This window comes from Rousettus aegyptiacus, unplaced genomic scaffold (genome assembly GCF_014176215.1).
Source record: "Rousettus aegyptiacus isolate mRouAeg1 unplaced genomic scaffold, mRouAeg1.p scaffold_m13_p_8, whole genome shotgun sequence".
Taxonomy (NCBI): domain Eukaryota; kingdom Metazoa; phylum Chordata; class Mammalia; order Chiroptera; family Pteropodidae; genus Rousettus; species Rousettus aegyptiacus.
Window position 1 is genome coordinate 52,648,211 of NW_023416311.1, and position 24,923 is coordinate 52,673,133.

The window sequence follows — 24,923 nt, forward strand, 5'->3', positions numbered from 1 at the left end:
CTTTCTTCCTACGTCCCACAACTCCACAACGTAGCCCCTCCCACCGCCCGTGCGCGCCAGTCCGAGGGGTTCGGCGTGCTCGCGCCCGCTCGCTTTCCTCGCGCTGAGTGGGGAAGGGGAGTGAGCAGAGGAGCTTACGTCGCGCGGGAAGTAGAGGCGACGGCGACCTCGGTAGCGGTGGCGGCGGCGGCTGCGACGGAGACGGTTACGCTCGCTCTTTCCGCGTCATGGCGGCTGCTGGGAGCCGATAAGCGGCGGGAGCGCGCGCGTGGCCGCGGCGACGACGACGGCTGGTTACTTCTTGCTCTTGCTGCCCTCGCCGTTGGTTCTTCAATAATGAATTGATTGTTGGATCCGCTCCGCAGGGGATCGCGCGTTGGTGCCGGGGGCTGGGGCTTCCCCTTCCCCTTCCCCTCCGCGTCCTTCTCCCCCCCCCCCCCTCCCTTTCACGGACTTCTGCTTACCCCGAGACTCCCGGAGTCCTAGGACTCACTCGGCGGCGGAGACCGCGGGCCCGGCCGCGGGGGAGGCCGCCGATCTGAGTCGGCTCCCTCCGCCCCACGAAGCCTGCACGCTAGCCGGTAAGAAAGGGGGAGGCGGGCAGGTCAGGATGTGGTGGGGAGGACGGGAACCGGCCAGGAGGAGGGCGGAGGCGGCGCGGTGCCCAGGCGGCGGCCCAGCGGCCAGGCGCCGGGCGAAGGCCGGGGCGGCTCGGCGAGGTCGGCGGCGGCAGACGGGCTCGGCGTGTGGGGGGCGTGTGAGTGGTGAGCGCAGGCCGGCGTTGCTTTGCTGAGTGCATCCTCCCTCCGGACTGGCCGGCAGCTAAGCGGTCGATTCCCGGCCGCCTCGGCTTGGGGCTGGCAGGGCAGCGAAGGGAGAGCTACGAGGCACCAGTGGCGAGCATTTGGCTGGTGCGTGGGTCCCACTGCGACCTGGGCTCCCTGCACGTGGGGAACGGCGGGGAGGGGGAGGGGGAGGCGGCCCAGGCGAGCCTGGGAGGGCGCGGGGCGGGTTTGCGGGAAGTTTGAGGCGGGAAGAGAGACTACGGGACCGGGATGGAGGCCCCGGCAGTCAGGCGGGCGGGGGTGGGGGAGCGGTGGTGCGTTTGGGTGGGAGGCTAATAGGAGCGAAGCTGCGATGGAGAGATGAGAGAGGAGGAAGGTTTACAACCTATCAAGTAGCACTTTGAAAACTTAGGAGAAGCAAAGCAACTGCTAAAAGACGGGGCATAGAAGAGAATTGAAGAGGTTTAACGATTTAGGGAAGTCATTGTTAAGACGCTTAAAAGGCTGGAGAGAGCTGCGTGCGCTTGGAACTTAAGAACTTATGGTTATGAGAAGAGTCTCAGAAGGAGGACTTATTCGGAGAAGGAAGATGCGGGGGGAAAAGGAAGTTACAGTGTACAGAAGGCCATTTTGAGAAGCTAAACGAAGGTGAAAAAGAGTTAAAAGTGAACTTTTTCAAGGAAGAGACTTTTCAGGAAAGAGGCAGTTTGTTAGAATACTTAGATTTTCAAGATTTGCTTAATAGTAAAGCTCTTTGACTACTGGGAATGAATATTTAACCTTAGGAATAAATGTTGCGTGGAATGGTTACTTTTTGGATAACCAGTTCTTGGAGAGTACTGAGTAGTCGTCTCTGGAGAATTAAAATCCCAATCTAGATGTAGAGTTTGCTATGATTGAGTTGTCAGCGTCCTATTTCCTTTTCTCTTTTGTGGAATGGAAATAATCGTGAGAGAATTCTCTTTTCTTGAGGTCGGAGGACAGACAGCTCTGCTCTTAGTCGGCTCTCGGTACTTTCTGGCTGGGGAAGGATCTGACGTCTCCTTCCCCCGCTTCTTCCTCTCCCTCCCCTGCCAGAGATCTCCTTTGTTTATTCGTGGATGGCTTGTAGGTGACTTTCCAGTGTTGTGCTGAAATCTTGAAAGGTGGAAATGCTGTGTCTTGGTCCATGATTTTTTGCCTCAAACCCCTGACTTAAAAAATATTAGCGTATATTCTGTTACTTTTTTTTAAATGGAATCTCTGCAAGTCCAAGCTGGATATATATTTTTTCAGTCTACTGTCGGTTTACCTGTAAAAGAACATTTATTTCGACCTATACATTTTTTTCGGTTAAGGTTATAATACACTTTTATTTTTTTTTTCATGTGATCATTTCAAAACTTTCACTCGAGTGTATGAAGTTCTTGGTGATAGGAATTAGTGCTCGATTAAAGCTAACCTTTTTCCTCCTTTTTTCATTTGTTTGATCAAATATTTAACAAGATTCCCTTTACTATTATTAGGGTGTTATATAGTACCACTTTGCTTTAGTTATCTATTACATATATTTACATATTTGGTATACAGTTGCAATTAGTCTAAAAGTTTTATCACTCCACAAATATTTTAATTTCTGTCAAAAATAAGCAGTGGCATGTTAAATTTTAGTAGTCAGGAATGTAGTTAATAGAAGCCTAGGTATTTTGAGTAAAAGACATCTACCTCGTCCTTACTACCTCTAATCTAAGTGGCTTAGATAGATTTGTGTAGGTTCTAAATAGACTGTCTTTTTCTCTACGGAAAATTTTCTTTCTTAATTTTTTTTTTTTTTTTTAGGTGAATCAAAGAGGGTTCCAGGAAACCTGTGAATGTTGAAGAAAATTCATCTGTGAATTTTTGATATTCGAGGAGGAGTCAGTATTTATATTCATCTTTTAAACTGGGAAGATTTATATTTTATTTTAGAACTTGTTAATATTTACAATGAATGGACAGAGTGATGAAGAAAGTGTTAGAAACAGTAGTGGAGAATCAAGGTAAGCACTTTATTATCAAGTACTTATTATGAAGAGAATTGAAAACTTGTCTGATTTTTTTAGTTTTCCTAATAGGCAGCAGAGTTTGCAGATTCAGATACTTTTTTTCTTAACTATCCAAATAGTAAAGTTCCTATACATGAAGCTTTGTTGATAATACAGATTTTAATTATTTTTTTCCATTGCAATACACAAAGACCAATTTAAATATAGAAAGTTTGTATTAAATTTCTTTGGAGCCTTGTAGTGTGTGGGTTAATAATTGAAGCTAGAGCAAGTCAAAAAAGAGACATTGAAATTGATTTGACTGGTAGCGTACTTTCTAAATAAAAGCAGTACGAATTTCTATGCTCATCTTTTCCTGGCAGTTTGTCTTCTACATCTCTTCTGTCTAATATATAGTAACCACTAGCCACGTGTGGCTATTTAAATTAAAATGACAGTATCTAAAATTCATAAGTCAGACTAGACACATTTCAAGTGCTGAATAATCAGTTGTGGCTGGTGGCTACCATGATGGACAGTGCTGACAGAAAACATTTCTATCACTGCAAAAGTTATTTTGCACAGTGCTGATGTATTGTTAAAGTATTGTTGCGATACTCTTTCCCCCTATTTTCTCTTAAATTTGAGTTTTAATTATATATGAATGAGTTAAGAGTCCTTAGGCCATGTGTTTGCAAAGAAGATATAGTTTATGGGAATAAACCATATTAAGTTATTTTAATGAGTAAGAAACCTCTTTAAATACAGAGGCACTAAATTCTTCTGTAAACCCCATAGTTTGAGTTATCTGCATATTAATAACATAATCCCTGTAGTTATGTATACTTTTATGTAGAGATCAAGAACATGAATGTTGTAGTCAGACTCCCTAATTATTTACTCTAGTTCTATTTCTTAGCTGTGTGAATTATGGCAGATTATTTAACCTCTGAGGCTTTGATTTTTGCACTTCTAAAATGGGGGTTACAGTATTATTTATTTTCAAGTGAGATGCTACACGTAAAGGACTTAAAATAGTACCTTTCACAGGCACACTATTTGGATAACAACCATCATAGAGGAAAAGGAGCAGTTATGGAAAACAGCATGATTTAGTTGAACAAGTATTGGTCTAGGAGCTTGACACTATCTCTGTGCTAACTAGTTCTCTGCATGATTTCTTAACTGTAAAATACGGAGAGTGGAAGTAAATGTAGGATGAAGTTTCATCCTATGATGTAATTTACAAAATATAAGGTTTCAGATGAGAATTTGACTAGAATCAGAGCTGAGAGGCTAAATTAGAAAACTTGACTCTCACTTTTGATTCAAATCTCTGCAAGTATATTGACCTGTAGTAAGTAAATGCTAGAATCACTTTGTTCACATTCTTTTATTCTTTAGTGAACAATGAAATGGTTAATAGGTAGAAATGTCTAGAGGAAACATAGGAACCAAACTACCCACAGAATAGGAAATACGAACAAATCTTCTAGGTGAGTATACAAAGAAATCACATGCTGTTATATTCTGACCCCTTACCTACTCCGGTAATCTTCTATTTATTTTTTCTGCCATATCTAGAGCAAATAGGAGTACAGTAAGTAGTAAGTGAAATTTGATAGTATAGATGAAAAAAAAACTGAAATCAGATTTATTTAAAGGACTCTTTCACAACACATACTTATTTTAAATAGTTGCAAAGCATATTCTCTAATAATTCTGAGTCATTATTTCTTATACATGGGTTTTATGTGCTTTTGAGAAGTGTGGTTGTTGCGTTATCTAGTTCTTCCAACTGCTTTGGTGTTTATCAGGAGGAGGACCTTCTTCTATTTTGCTTTCATTTTCTTCCTTACTGCTGTTATGCTATCCTTTTTCTTTTCTCTGTTGTCATAGTCACTAGCCCTCAGGTTCTCTCCCAACACCCTCAAGCTTTCATAACAAGGCAGTACAGAGAAGGGAGATTGTGCCTAGTCAAAAAAGTGAGGAGGTGAACTTTATAGATATAGGGATTTTTTTTGCAAAAGAAACAAAAGTTACCATAGCTATGTGAGGAGAGGAGAAATAAGCTCTGCTTTTAAAATTGATATACATCGTAAATTTGATATTGTCTAGAATTTTTAAATATTTTTTTTCTTGGTTAAGTTAATGAAGTGAAATAAAATTAAACAAGAAGTAATTTGGCATTTTTGGTTGATATAGCTTTCCACTAAGAAATGCTTTTTTGATTCTTTCCATGTGAAAAGCTCTCTATAACCGTTAACTGAAAGGAAGAAGAATATACAGAAAAATGTCTCTTAGACTATGCAGTAACTGTCAATTTTGAAACTTATTTACTGAGAATGTGGGTCAGGATGCACCTGTACGTCACTTTCAACTCAGCACAAACTATTATTTAACTGAAGTTAAACTTTCTAAAGATTTCAAAGCATCATTCCCAGCTGTAAAGATTTGTGTTGTTATTTGCAACTAAGTTTTTCAAATTCTACTTAGATATTTTTTATTTAAAATTTATCTTACTTCAGGAATAGATTTATAGGTAAAGACCAGAAATATATAGTCACATTTTGCTAATTTTCGAATGATTGATAGTATGCTTCATACTCATTTGACTCTCTCGTGCCTATAAATTTTCAATAATGTAATTTAGTCCGTGTAAATTTGAGAATTTATTTGAATCACTGTAATTATATGTTATGCTTTTGAAAAATTCTTTCACAGTGAAGAAACTTGGTGATGTGCAGTAATGTCCTTAACCATTTAGAATTAATCTATAGTTGACAACTGATCTTTGTCAAACTGATTCTTAAAATTCTTTTTACTATAGTTTTTATAGCATTAATTATGCTTGATTTAGTATATTTACATATGTTTTAAATATATATGTATGTAAGTTTTATATTTATTTAGAAGAACTCTGTTGCACTTACATTTTCTTGGCTTACAGAAAATATTTTCATTGTTTTATACAAGAACCTTTGGATCTCAACTTCTAAGGTTTTCTTTTTTGTGCAGGCATTAAGTAGGAATTAGGATAAATGGAATATTCTAATGAAAATCTCCTTTTTAGAAATTCAGTCTATGATGTAGTCCAAATGATGTGTTAGCTTTAGGAAACACCAAGTCAAAGTTAAATTGAACACAGACCACATTTTTCACCATCTATCTCTTAGTGTACAGATGAATTCTACTATGGTATACCATTTTTGGAAACATTGCATTTATGTGGACACATACCAGAAAGATTTCTTACCATCAGAATCAGTTCATTTCTTTCACTAAATTTGAACAGCTTTTAAAGGCAATGTCAGTTAACGTAATGTTTCCTGAACCTGCTTTGCAATTGCCTAAGTTTTCAAAAAAAAGTCAATTCATTCTTAAAAGTCAAAAGTTTATACCAAGAAGCATTTTAAGAAAGATGGGAAAATGTGAAATTACAAAGCCAGAATGGCTAGAAATCACTCAGCTAAGGAGACCCATTTTAGAAATTTTCTGTGATGTCATTATTTGCAGGAAAATATGACTTTCCATCTCATTTTTTGTTAATTCGTATTTCTCAGTTCGGTATGTGCTTTCTTCATCTTTTCCTATTTTCTCTTTCTTCAAAAATCCTGTGCATGCTACTGAATCTAAGATATTTCTTATCCTCTGAAAACTCAAACTGTTAAGCAGGAGCTTTAGTAATGGGTTACTCTGTCTCCAAATAGAATTTACTAAGTTAAAGTTTTCACAGAATTTCTTAGGATTGTGGTTAAGCTCAATTACTGTATTTAGACTTTTAACTGGTAAGGATAAGATAATTGTGTATGACTTGACTTTCAAACATATTTTATCTACACTGGCATGAGATAATGTGGGGGCAAACATTAATGTGTAGTTGCCCCTTTTTAAATACTGCCTAAGTATTGCTTATTTAAGATCTTGATGGCTGGTGGCTTACATTTAGTACAGTTCTGTGTTTAAAAATAGAAGTACTTTTTTGTGGCAAAGAGATGAAGAATACATGAAGAAAACTTTTATTTCTTTTATGGATAATTTGAAAACATACAGAAATAGAAAAGTTTGAGCTCCAGTTGTGATCCTTGGACTAGCAGCATTGGCTTTACCTAGGAATTTGTTCAAAATGTACAACCTTAGGTCCCACCCCATACTTTCTGAATCAGAAGCTTCATTTTAACTGGATTCCCAAGTGATTTGTTTTCATATTAAATTTATATGCATATATGTGAAGCTGTTTGCCTGAAGTCATGAAGTAGTACCTTGTCACTCTTTTTTGTTATCGATGCTGTTATTACATACACTTTTTATTTTTAGGAAATCCTCCCCCCAAAATGGTGTAATAGGCCATTCCAGCAAGAGGCCAGGTACATTTCATTTTTCTAAAAACATTAATAATGGCAAACAATAACTATTGAGCCCTTACTCTGAACCAGGCATGCTATACACAGTGCACAGTGCATTACATGAATTTATCGTAGTTCATCATCACAAAACACCTGTGATGTACACAGTATTAATGATTCTCACTCGCCTGAAGAGGAAACCAGATTTATAGCCACGTTTTAATGGAAAAACTTAACTAAATTCTAGATTTTACTTGGATTTCATTGTTTTTTTGCGTTTTGTTTTGTTTTGTTTTGTTTTGTTTTGTTTCCATTCATGGGCTCTTTTTATTACAGGATTCAATCCAGGCTACCATGTTGCATTTAGTTGTTAACTCTGCCCAGTGTCCTCTGGTCTGTCAGAGTTTCGTCTTTCCTTAATTTCCTTAACAGTCTTGAGAAGTACAGGTCAAGTATCCTGTAGTATATCCCCCAATTTGGATTTGTCTGATGGTTTTATTAGGATAAAGTAGGATTATCAGTTTTTAGAAAGAATATCACAAAGAAGTCCTCTTCTAGTCACATTGTATGGGGAGCATAACTTCCACATGGTATTACTGATCACTTGGCCATGGTAGTATTTGCCAGGATTTTCCATTGTAAAGTTACTGTTTTTCCTCTTTCGTATTGTATTCTTTGGAAGCAAGTCACTATGTCTAGCCTATGCTTAAGTGGGTAGGCTTTGGGGCTGGGAATTAAGTTCCATCTTCTGTTGAGATGGAATATCTACATATATTAAATAGAATTCTTCTGTGAAGAAGTTATTTGTCTTCCATTCAGTCATTCATTTCTATAACCATGGACTTATGTATATGTATTTTGTACTTTGGATTATAACCCAATAGGTTATATATTTTGTTGCTCAAATTGTTCTAGGCTTGCCCATTGGGAGCTCTCTTTCAAGTTGGCTTCTGTGTCTTTTTATAAACTCCATCCATTTTTGCTCTAGAATCAACCATTTCTCCAAAGAACCCTGATTGCTTTTGTTGGAGAAAAGGGTATTAGAAAACAAGATTTGGGTGCTAGAGATGTTTGTTGCTACCCAAGTGTCACTGTTTAAGTGTCACTGTTTCTCTCAGCAGACAAAGCAGACAGAGCTAGGTAATACAGGTATATATACTAAATCACATATATCTACATATCTATAGTTGTTCCTGTATCTGTCCATCTGTGTAAGGTAAATACAAGTTTCTACTGATGTCTCCAACTCTAATCCCGTACTATAGAATTCATCCCAATCTTCCTTTCTTGCTCTTTTATAACTTCCATCTCCAACAGAGAGAAACCTGGCTCCCACCATCCACCACTCATGTACTTCAACCTCAGTATACAAGTAAAGCAGTTTCAGAATTTTTAGGCCATACTCCCAGAAGAAACAAATTACCAGCTAGAATATAATGTTCACATACAGTATATAGTTCCTATTATATTTAGCCTTACAGTTCTAGTTGAAAAACTGTTTCTCACGTTACTCAGGTTAGCCTCCCTTCCCTTTGTTGTGGTTATAGCATAAATTTGTGATAAAGTTAAATTTATTTTTCCCAGTTTCCATTCCATCCTGGGATCCTTAGCCATGCGAATTGGTTTGTTTTTTGTTTTGTTTTTTTTTTAGCCTGCATATATTACATTTACTGTGATATATAATTTTATAGGTTTTGACAAATATATAGAATCATTTATCCTCCATCCCAGTACTGTATAGAAAGATTTCTTCACCCTGAAAGATCCAGATCCACTGAATCAGAATTTTTATTTTAACAAAATTCCCAGGAACTTTGTGTGCATGTCAAATTCTCATGCATCTGCATGAAGCTGTTTGCCTGGAGTCATTTAGTATCTTGCCATGTTTTAAAATTATAAATTAACTTGAAGAAAGATTATGATCTAAGGGTGATAATGGAATAGCCAGGTTTAAATACATAGTCAGGAATAAGTATATTCAAATTGATGGGGCCATATAGGTATGCAAGTGAAGTGAAAGGAAATGGAATTGGGCAAATTACTAGAGTAATGTAATGGGCTATATGGGAAGTATACTTACGGAGCTCTTAACTTTGTAATCTTAATGATAAGAAATGATGTAGTTTGGAAAGAAAGTTAGAATAAATGTTATGTATTTAGCAGTGTGATAGAGAGAAAGGTTTTTACAGAAGTCATAATCTCCCAGTAAAGAACTGCAAGTTCCCAAATAAAGAGAATGTATTTGACATTCTAGCTTTACAGTTCTTTACCCTGAGGTTTATCAGTATTATGGTGAAGTTTTTTTATGGTTTAGTCCCAAGTGGCGAGATGAGAAAAAAGAAAACGTAGCTGAATAAATGCTGCATGTTTTGAGAGATACCCATGAGAGGAGTGTATACCCATGTGATTGGACTGTTCAGAATGACCAGTTGTAGGTAGGGACTCTAGGAATCTATATTGTTCCAAAATCAAGTTCTTATATATGAAGGACTGAGAATATTGCTGTTTATGAGTATATTATCTATTACCTATATGAAGTGACAGTTTATTCGAAAAGTCAACTTTAAGTAAATGTTAAACTGCATCCAGAAGTTTCTTTAGTGTGTATGGATTGAGATCTAAGTTATCATGGAGATTAAAATATAGAGACACTCAACGTTTTTTGACCTAACAGTACTGGCTTGTGGGACCCAATATCTACAGTATCTCTCAGAGTTGAGGCATAAAGTACAAAAATAGTGGGGAACTCTTTTCTTAATGAAAACCACTCTTGTTAGCTATTTTACATTTCTTCTGTTGCTGCTTTTAGAAATACAGTTCTCTGTTCTCAGATAGTTATTTTATCATGATAGAGCAACTGCTATGTGCTAGTACCCTAAATTTTAGATTCTTCTCTAAAGTTTATAATTAAGAAAGAGACCTTAAATATTGGATATGATAAATACAGAGAAATACAGCCTGCAGAGTCCAAAGGTAGGAAACAGAAGTTTGATCATAAGACAAATGGTTAATTTCTGTGTCAAGCCCAATATCAAAATGAAGTTTAAAAAAATTGTTTTTTGAGAGATCATTTAAAACCTCAGTAATATTATGTGTGTTAAAAGTCTTGACAATGTGACTTTTAAAAGGTAAGGCATTTTGATAGGCTTAGGCAAAAAGCAAAGAGTAATTTTTATACCCAGGAAAAATGATGTTAGAAGGTAATAAATACTATGCTGAAAAGTGTTTATGTAAAGGAATGGGGACATTGGAGAAGAGTGGCGTTATAGTCTAAATTCCCTCAAGTAAGACTATTCTTGTTTTTGTGCTTGAGGTAGATTATTTATTATATGATGATTGCCATTTGATGCAAGTACTATAGTATTCCTAGTTCTAAGTGACCGAATTCTGGGTTACATTAATAAAAGGAAGAAGTTTGATCTGAAAGGAGATTTTATGAGGAAAGAAGAATTACAATTAGTTGTGCATCAGTACTCAAAATTTTTGTGACAGCGTTCATTAAAGTAATTAAAAGCATATAAATATTTTTAAAACCTTTTTAAAAAACAATCAAATGGGTAATCTTTAAAATTGATCTATTAAATTGTAGGCATTTATTTTGTTTGTGCTAACTTAAATAGTGTGGTTAATTTTAAGCATATGCAAAAGTAGTGACAACAGTAAAAATGAACCCTCATGCACACATCATCTAGCTTCAAGATATTTTATCTCATGGCCAATCTAATTTCTAAATTCTACCTACTACCAGCCCCTCCCACTCAATTATTAAAAGATTACTTGAAACATCATATAATTTCTACATGTGTTAGATTTCCACATGATAGGTAATACCAATGAGAAAAACAAAAGTGTTATTAATTTTTACCTACTTGTTATAAGTTATATAATTAGAAATTTATCATGTCATTAACAAATTTCCTTTATCGAACTATTAGTGACTTTCAAGTGTATATATGCCCTTATTTCTCATATGATTCCTGAATGCTTACTAAACTTTGAATTTATTATCTTTACCTCATATTCAACATGACTAAACCCAAACAGTCACCTTCGATGCTGAATGTTACTCTTCTTAGCACCTATTTTAGCAGTTTTGTTCTCATTTATTCAGTTAGAAACTTTAAGGTGAGAGAATCATATGATACTTTCAGAAAGTTTATAAGAGAATATTGTTTTGGATTGGTGATTTAGAATGTTAAACGGAATTGTTGTGTTTGTTCAATTCCTAATAAAGCAGTGATACTGTTTTTCAGAACCATACAAGTAGATACTTTCTGTATTTTTCTGAAATCTTTAATAGTTATTTTTGATTTCTAGTAAAAGATAAAATGGATAACAGATGTTAATATAATATAGTATATAAAGGTGGTCTATCTAATATTAGTTATCTAACTGACCCTTATTTCCTAAGTGACTTGCTCTAGGCTAATATATTTTAAATAGTGAGTTGCAACACATTAGAGTATTATGATCAGGTATATTTTTTAAGCGAAAGTAAATAATGTAAACTGAATAGAAATACAGTGTTTTTCTTATAGAGTATTATTTCATTAAACTTTTGTTATTTTTACATGTGTGCATACCTGTGTACTGCAGCATAATATAAAATATATTTGTTATATAAGTCATGGTTCAGAGAAGGCTAAGTGAAGAAAACATACCGATACTATATTAAGTGTACCAATTATGAATATACATGAAGAATCGAAATAAAATTTAAAAAAGTGAATGTGCCTCATATTTAGGATGATAGGAGTGCTTATTTTAAAACAAGATTCTTTTATGTTTGTATCATATATATGTTGTCTACTTGCCCCTCCCCATTTACCCTGTATCCATTTTCTGTTTTTTCTTTTGTATTATATAACTGTCCCTCTGGTTTGCAGTGGCACATGCCCACCTAGCTATAGATTACATTTCTTAGGATCTCTTTCAGCTAGATACAGCCATGGGAGCAGGTTTTGGCTAATGGGAGGTGACTAACATGGAATTTCAATATCAGCTCTTACTATATGTCAGGCAGTATGTTTTACATCTTTTAATCTTCACAGTAATACTTAAATGTTTATTATTTCCATGTGGCAGAAACCTGAGCCTCATCTAATGAGCATACAGATTTAAATATAATTATGAGAAGAAAGGGCTCAAAAGCTAGGGGAAAATAAACCGGGGTTGAACTTCGGATCACCGTCAAATTAGCCCTGAATTTTCCTCACAAGTGTCTGTCAAAAATTTTTTTTCAAAAACTCTCCCAAGAAGTACTCCTGAGTGACGTTGACATTTAAGCAGTAGGTAAGGGAGAAGAAAGCAAAGCATAAAGTGAGAATTTAGTGCAGTATGCTTGTTCTTTTGCATAATCAATATAATTCCTTATGTACGTGTTTACTGTGTTTATCAGTCACACAGTTCTCTGTTAAGTCTGTGGAAAATCAGTTTACCTTCTATTAATGTATGACATAGCATTCCTACTCCTCCTCAGAGTCTTAATCCGTGTATATACTATTACCCATTTAAAAAAAAGTATTCTAGAAATAGCATAAACTAGAAAGAAAGTCTTTATGTACTAGAGACAAAAGAAGTAAATAAATGGATACATTATTTAATAGAATTAACATGAGAAATCATTGATTAAGACTTTGATACAGGTAGTCTACATGACATGATTAGTCTTTCTTTTAATTTAGTACTACTGTTTTGAGATGTTCTTTGTATTCTCGGTATTCCTACACCCACTCCAATATCAATTTCTTGACCCTTTCAATCTATTCCAAAATTTATCAGTGTCAGTTTCTTATATTGGTGATCTGATAGTCAGGAGAGCTGTATGCAGTTTTTATACTTCCATTGCCACCATTGTTTTAGAAGGTCACTTTTTAAATTTAGTCTTCCTTTATGTTCTATTGCAGATTGGTTTTCACTTCCTATGGTTAAAAAGCAAAGAATACTTGAAGGTTTTTTTTTTTTTTTTTTTTTGTAATATAGAAGAATCTTTGTTTATTCATTTGAGAACACTTTATTCTCCTATATCTAGTATAGGTTTTCTTTAATTCACGGGACCAATTTGAGTGGAGAGTTGTGTACAGAGAAAGGAGGTTGCTATTCCATCATATGCTGGTTTAGACTATTATAGACTCACTCAAGCACTTTCTACCCACAAACACATGAAAATGCTAAATAAAATAGAGCACAAGGAAAACAAGTAGGTGCATGGCTAAACTTTAAAGAAAACTTTCACATTCACATGCCAACAACAAAAGGGAACACAGCAGTAAGAAGCAGTAAGCTCTGAGCAAACATGGTAGCATGGGATATTTTGAGGAGTATAGGCCTTCAGGACAGGAGGTTGGGGTTGGGGTTGGAACTCAGTATTTGACTAGAGTTAGATCTCTTAAAGCTGAGACTTTGGAAGGGTATAGACAAACTGCCTATATGTGCCTTCAAAGACAGTTTTGTTGTGAGGATAAAATGGAATACGTTATGAAAATATTTTGGAGGTTGCAAAGAAGAATTTTAAATTTTCTCTTAATTGGAGTATAAGAGGCAATAATAAGGGTCAAGCAGATAACAAATAAATGAAACTCTCCAGGTATGAGAAATTTGTTGGGATTGAGGCACAACAGCTGGCTTGGAGATCTTATGCGTCATGGAAAGGAACTGGTGCTACTTAGGTATAGATAATTGTGACCATGTGGGAAGTGGATTCCATGTTTTCAGATGTTTCTGATTCTTCAAAAGAAGCTTTTAAAAATCATTTCCCCTTAATTTTAAATTAAATGACTGGAGGAAGAAAAAATAGAAAATAAGAAAAGTAGAGGAAGAGAAACCAAAACCAGTAGGAAAGAAAATTTTATATGAAAGACTTAGGTTTATGGTGTTTTTGAATAAAAAGCAAAGAGGAGGTAGCATTAATCATTTATTAATTCACAAATATGTGTATTTTCAAAGTCCAGTAAAGTGCTAGAAAGTAGAGATACAATTGTTTAGTAAAATACTCCTATGCTTATACTAGTTTATGTTAAGCACATACTACCAAATGCCAGGCATTTTAGGTAATCTGGGGGAAGGAGGTCTAGGAAAGGGTCAGTTTGAGAAGTGAAGAATGAGTAGAGTTAGGAGTACTAGGGAAGAAGGTGGGGTGAGGATTAACAAACTTTCCAGGTAGGCAGAATTGCTTTTTACGAAGGTTTTAAGGTGAGAAAGCATGGCTGATTCAAGGGCTAGGATACAGAATATAGTGCTTTGAAGATGAAGTTGGAGAGGTAGGCAGAGATCAGATTTTAGTCATTTTATCCCAAGAACAAAGATATGTCATTAAAACCCTCAAGGTAAGTTTAGGCCTGGCTTCATCACAGGATATGGAATGGGGCCCAGGCATATTCAATTTAAAAAACTGGAGAGAGCTCTTGATATTAGAGTTTGAGAAGCAAATGGGTAGATATATAGAGTCATGACATTTTAGTTATATGGAACTCATGAGAAAGTAAACCACTGATGACAGCTGCACTAAAGCACCTAAAATTTAACTTGAAAAAACAATTTAAAAATGGATTACATGTCTTTATTATTGAACATAATATTAATTTTTTCTGGTCACTCAAATTATTAAGGACATATACTTATAATAACCTTGAGGATACTGGGGAAAAATTATGACCTCTATACTAAAAGAACCTGTACAGATGTAAATTTTGAGCACTTTTTTCGTCTTTTTCTTTTGTCAGCTGCAAACTTTGAAGGCACATCAGAAGGGCCAGAAAAGGGAGTACGTCCTAGCTTAATGAGCCCCCTGAACAGCCTTCTGGGAAGTACAACCCAACATTTCTGCTTATGTTCATTTGTCAGAACTTAAGCTGATAGTCACACTTAGTTTCAGGGAGTTTATGCTATATATACTCTTATACTAGATGACCATAACATTGAGATTTATGTTGTTAAAGAGAAGATGACATACTGAGTTAGGCAGCTAGCAGTGTCTGAGGCAGCTGTATATACAATTGGTTTTTAATTTCCCTTCCTTAGTATTTTACCTTTCCAGGTCTCTTCAGGAAAGCTCCGTGCAGTTTTTATACTTCCATCTGTCTAGTCTGGCCATTTTTTTGGTTGATTGTATAATAGATACTTTTATTTTTCAAGCCACTGAATGTTTACTTACTTGCCTGTTTCATATTCATTTAGCTTCAGTGGCTTTTAAATTTCCTGGTCTTTGTACCTTTTTACTACCTGCAAATGAGATTTCACAGTATTGAATATTAATGACAAAAGTTTGTGGTATTGGAATAATATTTTTTCTTATTAATATTTTTTTACTTTGAATTAATTTCCAATTACAGAAGAGTTGCAAGAATAGTACCAAGAACTTTATATACCTTTTGCCCAGATTTAACTTTAAAATTTTTGCCACATCTCTATATCTATATGTATTTAATATACACAGTATATATGTAATACATATTTTTTTCCTGAATTATTTTAGAGTAGGTTGCAAAATCATGTCCCTTTACACATTAGTACTTCAGTATATCTTTTTTTAAGGATAAAGGTATTCTCTTACATAAGCCCTGTATAGTCGTTAAATTCAGAAAAATTTACATTGAAATAATACTTTAACCTCAGTCTGTACTCCAGTTTGGGCAGTCATCCCAGTTATCTTTCAGTATAGGGTCCGGTCTAAGAGCACATATTGCATTTGGCTATCATGTCTTTTTAATCTTTAATTAAAAATCTCTTTAATCTGGAACAGTTCCTCTATCTTTGTCTTTCATGACATTAGCATTTTGAAGGTTATGGGCTAGTCATTTTATAGACTGTATTTCTCAGTTTGGATTTGTCTTGTGTTTATGTATGATTACATCCAAGTTATGCATCCCCCTACCCTATGCACTCTGGTAAGAGTGTGTGTAAGTGATGATACATCTTTCTCAAAGGTATCGTGTCTGTATTGTTCGTTTGTCCCTAATAGTGGTGATACTAATTTTGATCAACAGGACAAGTTGGTTTCTGGTTTTTCCACTGTAGTTTCTGATTTTTTACCTATTATGGCTAGTAAACAATTTTTGAGAAGATACTTTGAGACTGTGCAAATGTCTTACTCATCAAACTCTTCCTAAGTTTGGCATTTCTTGATGATTCTTGCCCAAACCAGAATTTTTTGTGATGATTGCAAAATGGAAGTTTTCTAATACCACTAACTACCCCATTCATACTTACCAGTTGACATTTAAAGCTCTATCAGAGTCCTCATCTGTCTGTCTATTTACCTACCTACCTGTCATCAGCATGGACTTGAGGAATCCCGTTTTATTTACTAATTAATAATTTTTTGCTCTTTTTTGAAATCACATTTGTCCAATGGAAGCCCTTTCAAATTGGCTCCTACGCCCTGTTCTTCCCCACCCATCCTTTTGCTATGCTCCTATCTTTTTTATTTATTTATTTATTTATTTATTTATTTATTTATTTATTTTTTAATATTTTGTTTTTGGCCCAGCAAGACTGGTTAGGTTCCTTTTGCGCCTTCCCTGCCCCAGCCTTAGAATCGACCATATCTCAAACTACTCCTAGTTTATTTAAGTGTGGAATAATATTTAGAAATCAAGATCTGGGTGCTAAATGATTGTAAATTTAAAGCTTCAAAGGGGCTATGCTTACATTTGTTGATAAACAACAAATCAAGAGATACACTGCCATAAATGCAAAAAAAAAAAAATTATGTAAAGGGCCAATTTTTGGTATCATTACTTGCAATAAAAAAACTAGGAGCAAACATGATCATCATTGAGGGTCAAGTTGAAACTATTTTGTGTTTACAAAATAGTGTATGCTTACATTTGTAGTTGCATAAAGAAATGGGGGCTATATCTACTTCTGTGAAATGATCTCCAGGATACAATGTGTGACAGATGCTCCTCAACTTAAGATATGGTTTAATCTCTATAAACCCATTGTTAGTAGAAATTATCATAAGCTGAAAATTCATGTAATATGCCCAACCAATCGAGCATCATAGCTTAGCTTAGCCTACCTTAAATATGCTTAGAATACTTATATTAGCATACAGTTGGGTAGTTATCTCACTGCTACTGCCGGGTGTCATACCACATATTGCTAGCCTGAGAAAAGATCAAAATTCAGAATTTGAAGTACAGTTTCTTCTGAATACTTAACATTTTTGTACTATTGTGAAGTTGAAAAATTGTAAGTCAAATCATTTATATAAGAGTGTAAATATGATTATGAAAGGGGATATAAACATTTACTCATAATTTGCTTGTATTGAGAAAAGGGGAAATAAAACTTTTAAAAATAATTACTAAAAGGGAGAGAGGATGTAGTGTAGAGGAGACAAAGATAGAAGCTGGATTTTGACTATAACTTTTGTAGCTCTCAAGTTGGATCCAAGTAAATAATCAACATTAAATCAAAATGAATAAAAAGCAGTTTCTAAAAATGAAACAAAGCAAATGACACCAATTACATCTAAATTGGTAGCCAGACAGAAATAAATTATTTCAGTTGAATTTAATAACAATGATTTAATTATGAGAGTGAGTGTCCCTGAAGGACTAAAAGAATTGTAATCTTAATATTTAGTAATCATATTGTTAGTAATAATGATAGTTATTTTGAAACCATTATACATCTTTAAGATAAAACAAATAGTTTTACTAGTGTCATTTGGAACCGAACAACTCAACCTGAGTGATTCTTAATTATAAAATCAAAGAATTAAAAATCCTAGAAATATGAATTGCAAATACTAGTATAAATTCTTAATGTGATCTCTAAAAATAGTAATATCCAAGCTCATTCCATTGAAAAAAAATCTTTAAAAAAATGACTCATCCAGTAGTGTAACAGGCTCAGCTAGTACTCAGATTGCAATTTAATTTCCTATTTAAATAGAAGCAGAATTTTTAGGGCTTTTTTGATGAAATGGCCAAGTTAAGTCTAAAGCAAGAAATACACAAGATGAGCCTAGTTCATCTTGTCAAACCAGAAAGTGAGGAAGCTGTCAAAAACTACTTGGAAATCTTGTCAAAAGGATTCAGGAACTAAAGGTTTCCTGCTGACTAAAGATGGGACAATTTGGGCATCCACAGTGATACTGATAATGGATTAAACTAAAATTCATCAAATAATTTTACATCCTTGAGTTCATAATGAGACTTGAAAACAACATAATTTTATCTAAGTACTCATGATGGTAGGTTCTCTTTTGTAAATTGAGAAAGGTGAAAAAAATTCAGTATTTTTAATCTACAACTTATTACTATTGTACTATACATATTTAATATAATTAATTAGGATAACTCTTAAATGACATACGGATATTTATTTTGTATAAAATGTGTCTCCAATCCCTGGGCTGCAGACTGGTACTGGTCCATGGCTTATCAGGACCTGGGAAGGAGGTGAGCAGTGAGTGAATGAAGTTTCATCTGTATTTGTAGACGCTTCTCAGTGCTAGCATCATCGCCTCAACTCCACCTGAGATCATCAGGCATTAGATTCTCATAGGAGCACCGACCAGTCCCTGGTGCCAAAAAGGTTGGGGACCATTGAATTGTATATGCATCCATCCAACCATCAGACATGTATTAAGCTCTTCATTTAGCCCTTGACATACAAAGGGCAATAAGTGAAAACTAGAAACATATGGTAGAATACCAAAGGTGTAGGATACAAAAAAAAAAAAAAGAAAACAAAATTACAGTGATTACTACGTTGTGTTCTCGTAACTAAGATAGTGGTATGTATAGGATGTTTGTGGAGTGCTGAGAAAGAATACCTAATTTAATGTTCATTTGAGAATGGAGTTAGAGAAGTACCTGTGAGGTGAGCTCAAGTAGGAATTATATAGTGGGGGGAGGGGGAAGTATTATTGCAGAAGTAGAAAGTGGAAAGAGAAACTGACTCCTAGAGAATTATAAGTAGTTTGCTATCACTAGAACTAAACATTTAAATGGGAAACTGGCAGACAAAAATTCCTGAAAGACCTCATAGATCTTTGAACTTTGTTATAGAAACACTGAAGACTTACAAAAGAAATTTACACAATATTTAGGCTTTTAATCTAGAAATAGAAATATTTTGTTAGGAAGAAGCTTTTTATCTATTTAGCTCAAAATTTTATGTTTGAATGTAGATCCCCCCCACACACACACACACCAAACCTGTATACAATTTTCTTTAAATTTTTAGGATTTTCTTTTTAAATAAACAATGTAAAACATTTACGTGGTTCAAAAACTAATGACTTATTTCAATCCATGTTCCCTTCCTTCCCTTCTATGTAGGTAGCCATTTATAACTTAATTGTTGTTTTACGCTATCATTATTGCTTTTTTTTTTTTTTTTAAGTATAAGCAAATATGTGTAAATGTTTTCCCCTTATACAAAAGAAGCATACTGTAAACATTGTTTTGTGTCTTGGTTTTTTTTCCACTGTATCTTGGAGACCACTCTATTGCAGTATATAAGGTGTTTTTTTACTTATTCTTTATTCTTAATCCTTATTTACTAAGGTAAATTCTTTATTCTTAATCCTTATTTACTAAGGTAAATACTTCATATTTTTAATGTCTAAGGTAAAGATATTCTAGGCCATTAGAGTAGCCTAGATTCAGGCTATTTGCTTTTATTTTTAGCCAGAACAAACTACTGCCTAAAGAAAATGAAAGGAAAGATTCCTACATTCACTTAAGAATTTTGATTTATTAACAAGGAATTTTGACAAGCTGTTCATTCTAAAAGGCTAATCCAGATATAATTAAGAATATAGGCTCATAGTAGCTCTCCAAATTCAATCATTTATCTACTTTTAAGTATTTACTGAGCACCCACTTATGAAAGGTACTATGGTAGATACTCTGGAAAAAATAAACAATACCCTCAAGAAGCTGATAAGCCATTAAAGTGATACCGCTTTGGCCCAGTTCTTCTTTCCTAAAGATTAGTTCAACTGCACTTTCTTCTAAATGTTCCCCTATTATTGTACCAATGTGGTTCTATCTTCAGTGCTCTCCATACACCTGGATCGATTATCTTAAACATAACATAGAACAGTATTTATTGATTGACATGATGATCTCTCCATACCAGGCTAGAAGTTCTTTTAATGGTAAGGACTGTCTTATCTCAGTCTTCCTAGTGCCTAACATGATAGTTCTCAGTAAAGTTTATTGAATAAGTGAAAGATGTCTCTTACATAGTGGGTTGAAGGAGAAATGAAATAGTATGTAAGGAAATATATCTAATTTAATTCTTGCTGAAATTTCTCTCAAGGAACCCAGTAAAATATGGAAAGTTTTTTTCTTTGTTTTTAAATTAAAAGGCACTTTGCTGTTTTTGGATCTCAGGACCATGTGACCAGAGGGTAGACGTGGCAAAAATGATTTTGATATCAGAGACTTTATGATGCCAATTTTTACCATTTCTATGAAGAAAAATAGTCCACCAGATTTCCAGATTTTAAAAATATGCATATATTTGTTTGCCCTTTAAGCATTTTGATTTATACCTAACTTTTGGAATCAAAGGTCTTCTTGCATATTTTTAGGTCTGTATTTTCATGTAGAAACTATTAACTCCTTGCTTTAGAAAAGGAGAAATTACTTTTAGAAAGTAATATTGCGGTCTATTTTCATAGAGTAATACCTCCATCTGGTGGTTTTTCTGAAAATTACAGCAGTGGACATGAAGCTTGAGTTTTCTGCATATACTTAAACTACCTCTCTTGTTCCTCATAAAGCCAGATAAAATAACATCAAAAGCTGTCTACCATGTGTATCAAAAATTTAATGCCCAAGTTTTCAACAGGTCAGATGTGAATACCATATGACCAAATTGCTTTGAGGATAATAATACTTAATACAATCTACTGTTTAGTTGAGACCATTTCTAGATTTCTCTGTACTGAAAGTTAGTAATAGAGAAAATGATAGTTTCTCAACTATTAATTGCTTTCAAGTATGTGAACGTGTATAGAAGTCAGGAAGATCATGAGATTTGCTGTTATTTCAGATTTATTACTGTGGAACCATGACAGAATCAATGATTTTCTTAGAGAAGTAATTACTGATTTGATTCATTAATACATTGTATTTTATCGTAGCCTAATTATAACAATTATATTTCCCTGTAATGATAGGACATAAACTTGAAGTAGAAACTAAATATAAATTTATTTTCTACTTGTATGAGAATTTTCAACATGTTTTTTAACCTTTCTTTCCTTTTTACAATTTTTACTTTAGATTTACCACAGCTAAAAGCCTTTTAAGGATATCCCTATGGCTTAAACTTCCCAAGTTTATAGCCCAGGATTTTGTACTTGGTATAATATGCTCATTATCTTGGAGGAAGATTGTGATCTGATTGCTTATGTTTTAGCCCAAACTATTCAAAATCTATTAACCATGCCAGTTATTACTATAGTAAACATTAATTCCTTTTTCTATTTGTTTGGCTATAGAAAATTGAAATATGAAATGTTTAATGATTTGGGGCTTTCTGCTGACTTTTAAGAAAAAGTCAGTTCCTAATGAATTTTGTTTGAAATTTGTTTATTTTCAAATTGTAGCCAGTCGGATGATGATTCTGGGTCAGCCTCAGGCTCAGGATCTGGTTCGAGTTCTGGAAGCAGTAGTGATGGAACCAGTAGCCAGTCAGGTAGCAGTGACTCTGACTCTGGATCTGAATCGGGCACTCAGTCAGAGTCTGAGTCAGACACTTCACAAGAGAACAAAGTTCAAGCAAAACCACCGAAAGTTGATGGAGCTGAGGTAATAAATAAAGTATCCAATGAAAGGTAGATTTCTTGTATTGCTTGGGGAAAATTTATAACATTAATTCATAGCATTCTTAATCTGGCTTTTAGAAAATATTAATTTTAAATGTTAAAGTTTACTTTCAGTGATTCTTAAACTTTTGGTTAAATAGTTGAGAATAATTGACTTGGAAGAGAAGCAGTCTGTAACTGTAAAACAGCAAGTACCAAATAAACACACAATTAGAACCTTTTCTTCGACTTTCTGAGGCAGAAATGTGTTTCATAAGTATTTGGTGTCTCACAGGTAAAATTAAAGGCTTTGTGAGGTCTTTATTTGATCTTACAGTTTCTGATCTCGGCTTTCAAGATCATCAAAGCAAATACTTTATTGCCAGAGCAGGAGAACTCTGCTTCCTTAAAGGTGGTAGAATAGGCTCAGGGACATTCTGTTCGTAAAAAGCTACTACAGGACTAAAACTTGTCTACACCTCATAATAGTATACAGTAGTGTTACTTAGGGTACCAGTCATGATAAGATTCTTGGGCCAGAATAGAAATCAACACATAGTTTCCATCATGGAGAAAATATTGCTACCAAAAAAAATAAATAAAAGTCAGCAGAACTAAAATTGTGCTTAGTGACATAGTTGATTTACATTCTAACTCAAGCTCTTCATCTTCATATCACATCAATTTAAAAAAATAGGAAGCCACACTTTGAGTAAAACTGGTGTCTCATGTTATCACTTTGTTTTTGAAAATAATACTTATAACACCAAAGAGCATGTTGATTAATATTATCTATGAAGCTTACAAATTTTTTATATACAACTAAAGCTCAACATTTTATCTTAATTATATTGCATTAATATTGTATTGCATATAATGTAAGAAAGATAGTGTTAATTTATTATTTGGGGGCACTGCTTTTCAATAAATTAACCTCTTTTTAGTTTTTTCAAAACTAGCCTTCACTGGTTAATATTTGTATTACAGTTTTGGAAATCTAGCCCTAGTATTCTGGCTGTTCAGAGATCTGCAATGCTCAAGAAGCAGCAGCAGCAGCAGCAGCAACAGCAGCAGCAGCAGCAGCAACAACAACATCATCAAGCTTCATCTAATAGTGGATCAGAAGAGGAGGTGAGTTTTCATTATGAACACTATTATTTTAAAAGTAGACATGCTCAATCATTAAAGTAGGTGGGTACTTATGAAATTAATTAGAAGCGTTACATTTTTAAAAAATAGGAAATGATATTTAAATATATCAAGAATCTTGAAGTTTAGACATACTTTATCCAGTAATTCCACTTTTAGAGATTGATCCAAAACAGGAGGTGGAAATTTGTGTGCATTGGCTCATCAGAGCAAAACTAGACGTAAACTAAATGTGAATATTAGGAAAATAGACATAGACAAACACATGTATGCACACATATATGAAGAAATATTGTATTTAAGGCATATTTGTATAGATTAACAGAATTTTCAACATATTTTTGAAAGAATAGGCTACAGCTATAAACAGTGTAGTTCCTGTGTGCTTGTGAGTACATATGCACATGGTTTTGCACAAAAACGTTGAAGAATTGTATTAAAACCTATCTAGTGGGAAAGAAAAATATTAAAATTTGATGTACCAATAATTAGGGTTTCTTTTCAAGGCCATACTAGGCAACAGTAATGGTCTCCAGAGATGATAGACATTTTTTAAAATTACAGTTGACATTCTGTGTTTTATTAGTTTCAGGTGTATACCATAGTGATTAGACATTGATGTAACTTATGAGGGGACCATCTGGATAAATCTAGTACCCACTTGGCATCATACATAGTTATAATTGCCTGTATTCCCAATGCTTTAGTTTACATCCCTGTGACTATTTTTGTAACTTCTAATCTGTACTTCTTAATCCTTTCATCCTTTTTACTCAGCCCCTCCCCCTCAATCTGACAACCATCAAAATGTTCTCTGTATCTGTGAATTTGTTTCTGTTTTGATTGTTCGTTTGTTTTTTAGATTTCACATATAAGTGAAAGAAATCATTTGGTACTTGTCTTTTTCTGTCTGACTTATTTCACTTAGCATAGTACTCTCTAGGTCCATCCATGTTGTTGCAAATGGTAAGACTTCATTCTTTTTTATGGCGGAGCAGTATTTCATTGTACATATGTACCCACATCATCTTTATCCAGTTGTCTATAGATGGACACTTAGGTCGCTTCCGTATTTTGGCTATTTGTGAAGCGTTCTTCTTTGTCTCTTGTTATAGTGTTTGTTTTAAAGTCTGTAACTTTATAGACTTTATGTAAGTATTGCTACTCCTGCTTTGTTTTCATTTGCAAGTATTTCATTTCCATTTGCGTGATATATCTTTTTTTCATCTCCTTACTTTTCTGTCTGTGTGTGTCTTTCAATCTGAAGTTCGGTTCTTTTGTAGGCAGCATTTTGTATGAGTCTTGTTTTCTCCATTCAGCTTTTGATGGGAGCATTTACTCCATTTGCATTTAAAGCAATTGTTGATAGGTATGTAGTTATTGACATTTTATTATATTTTTTTACCTTTTTTTCCCTTCTTCTTAAAGCTGTTTCTTTAACTTTTCTTGTAATAATGGTTTGATGGTGATGAACTCTTTTAGCTTTTTCTTGTCTGGGAAGCTCTTTATCTATCCTTCAATTCTAAATGATAGCTGGGTAGAGTAAACTTGGTTGCAGGTCCTTTCTTTTTATCTCTTTGAATAGCTCATGCCTACTTTTCTGTTGAAATCAGCTGACTGTCTTTTGGGAGGTTCTTGTAGGATTTTAAAGTTTTATACAAAATGCTGACATTGTAATATTTACTTAATTTCACTGGCTGTGTTATAAATTTCCAATAAAAGTGATATTAATAACTTTATGTGCTAATAGTATAATTATAACAAAAACAAAAACATGGGAGAAAAAAGTTTTTATAGTTACTGTTATTAGCAAAGTAAACATTAAGTAGTATGGCAGCAGAAATTTGATGTCATGGTTAAA

At 34.5% G+C, this 24,923-nt stretch overlaps 1 protein-coding gene across 2 annotated transcripts in view; it reads left to right on the top strand.

Annotated features, from left to right (window-relative positions):
- Window positions 1-443: 443 nt before the first annotated feature.
- Window positions 444-24,923, top strand: part of CHD1 (chromodomain helicase DNA binding protein 1) — a 69,616-nt gene continuing 45,136 nt past the window's right edge. For both annotated transcript variants that reach the window (XM_016132939.2, XM_016132940.2), the window contains exons 1-4: window positions 444-581; window positions 2,604-2,803; window positions 21,716-21,917; window positions 22,901-23,044. In XM_016132939.2, coding sequence (XP_015988425.2) covers window positions 2,751-2,803; window positions 21,716-21,917; window positions 22,901-23,044 — 399 coding nt within the window. In that variant the 5' untranslated portion in view covers window positions 444-581; window positions 2,604-2,750. The remainder of the gene's footprint in view (window positions 582-2,603; window positions 2,804-21,715; window positions 21,918-22,900; window positions 23,045-24,923) is intronic.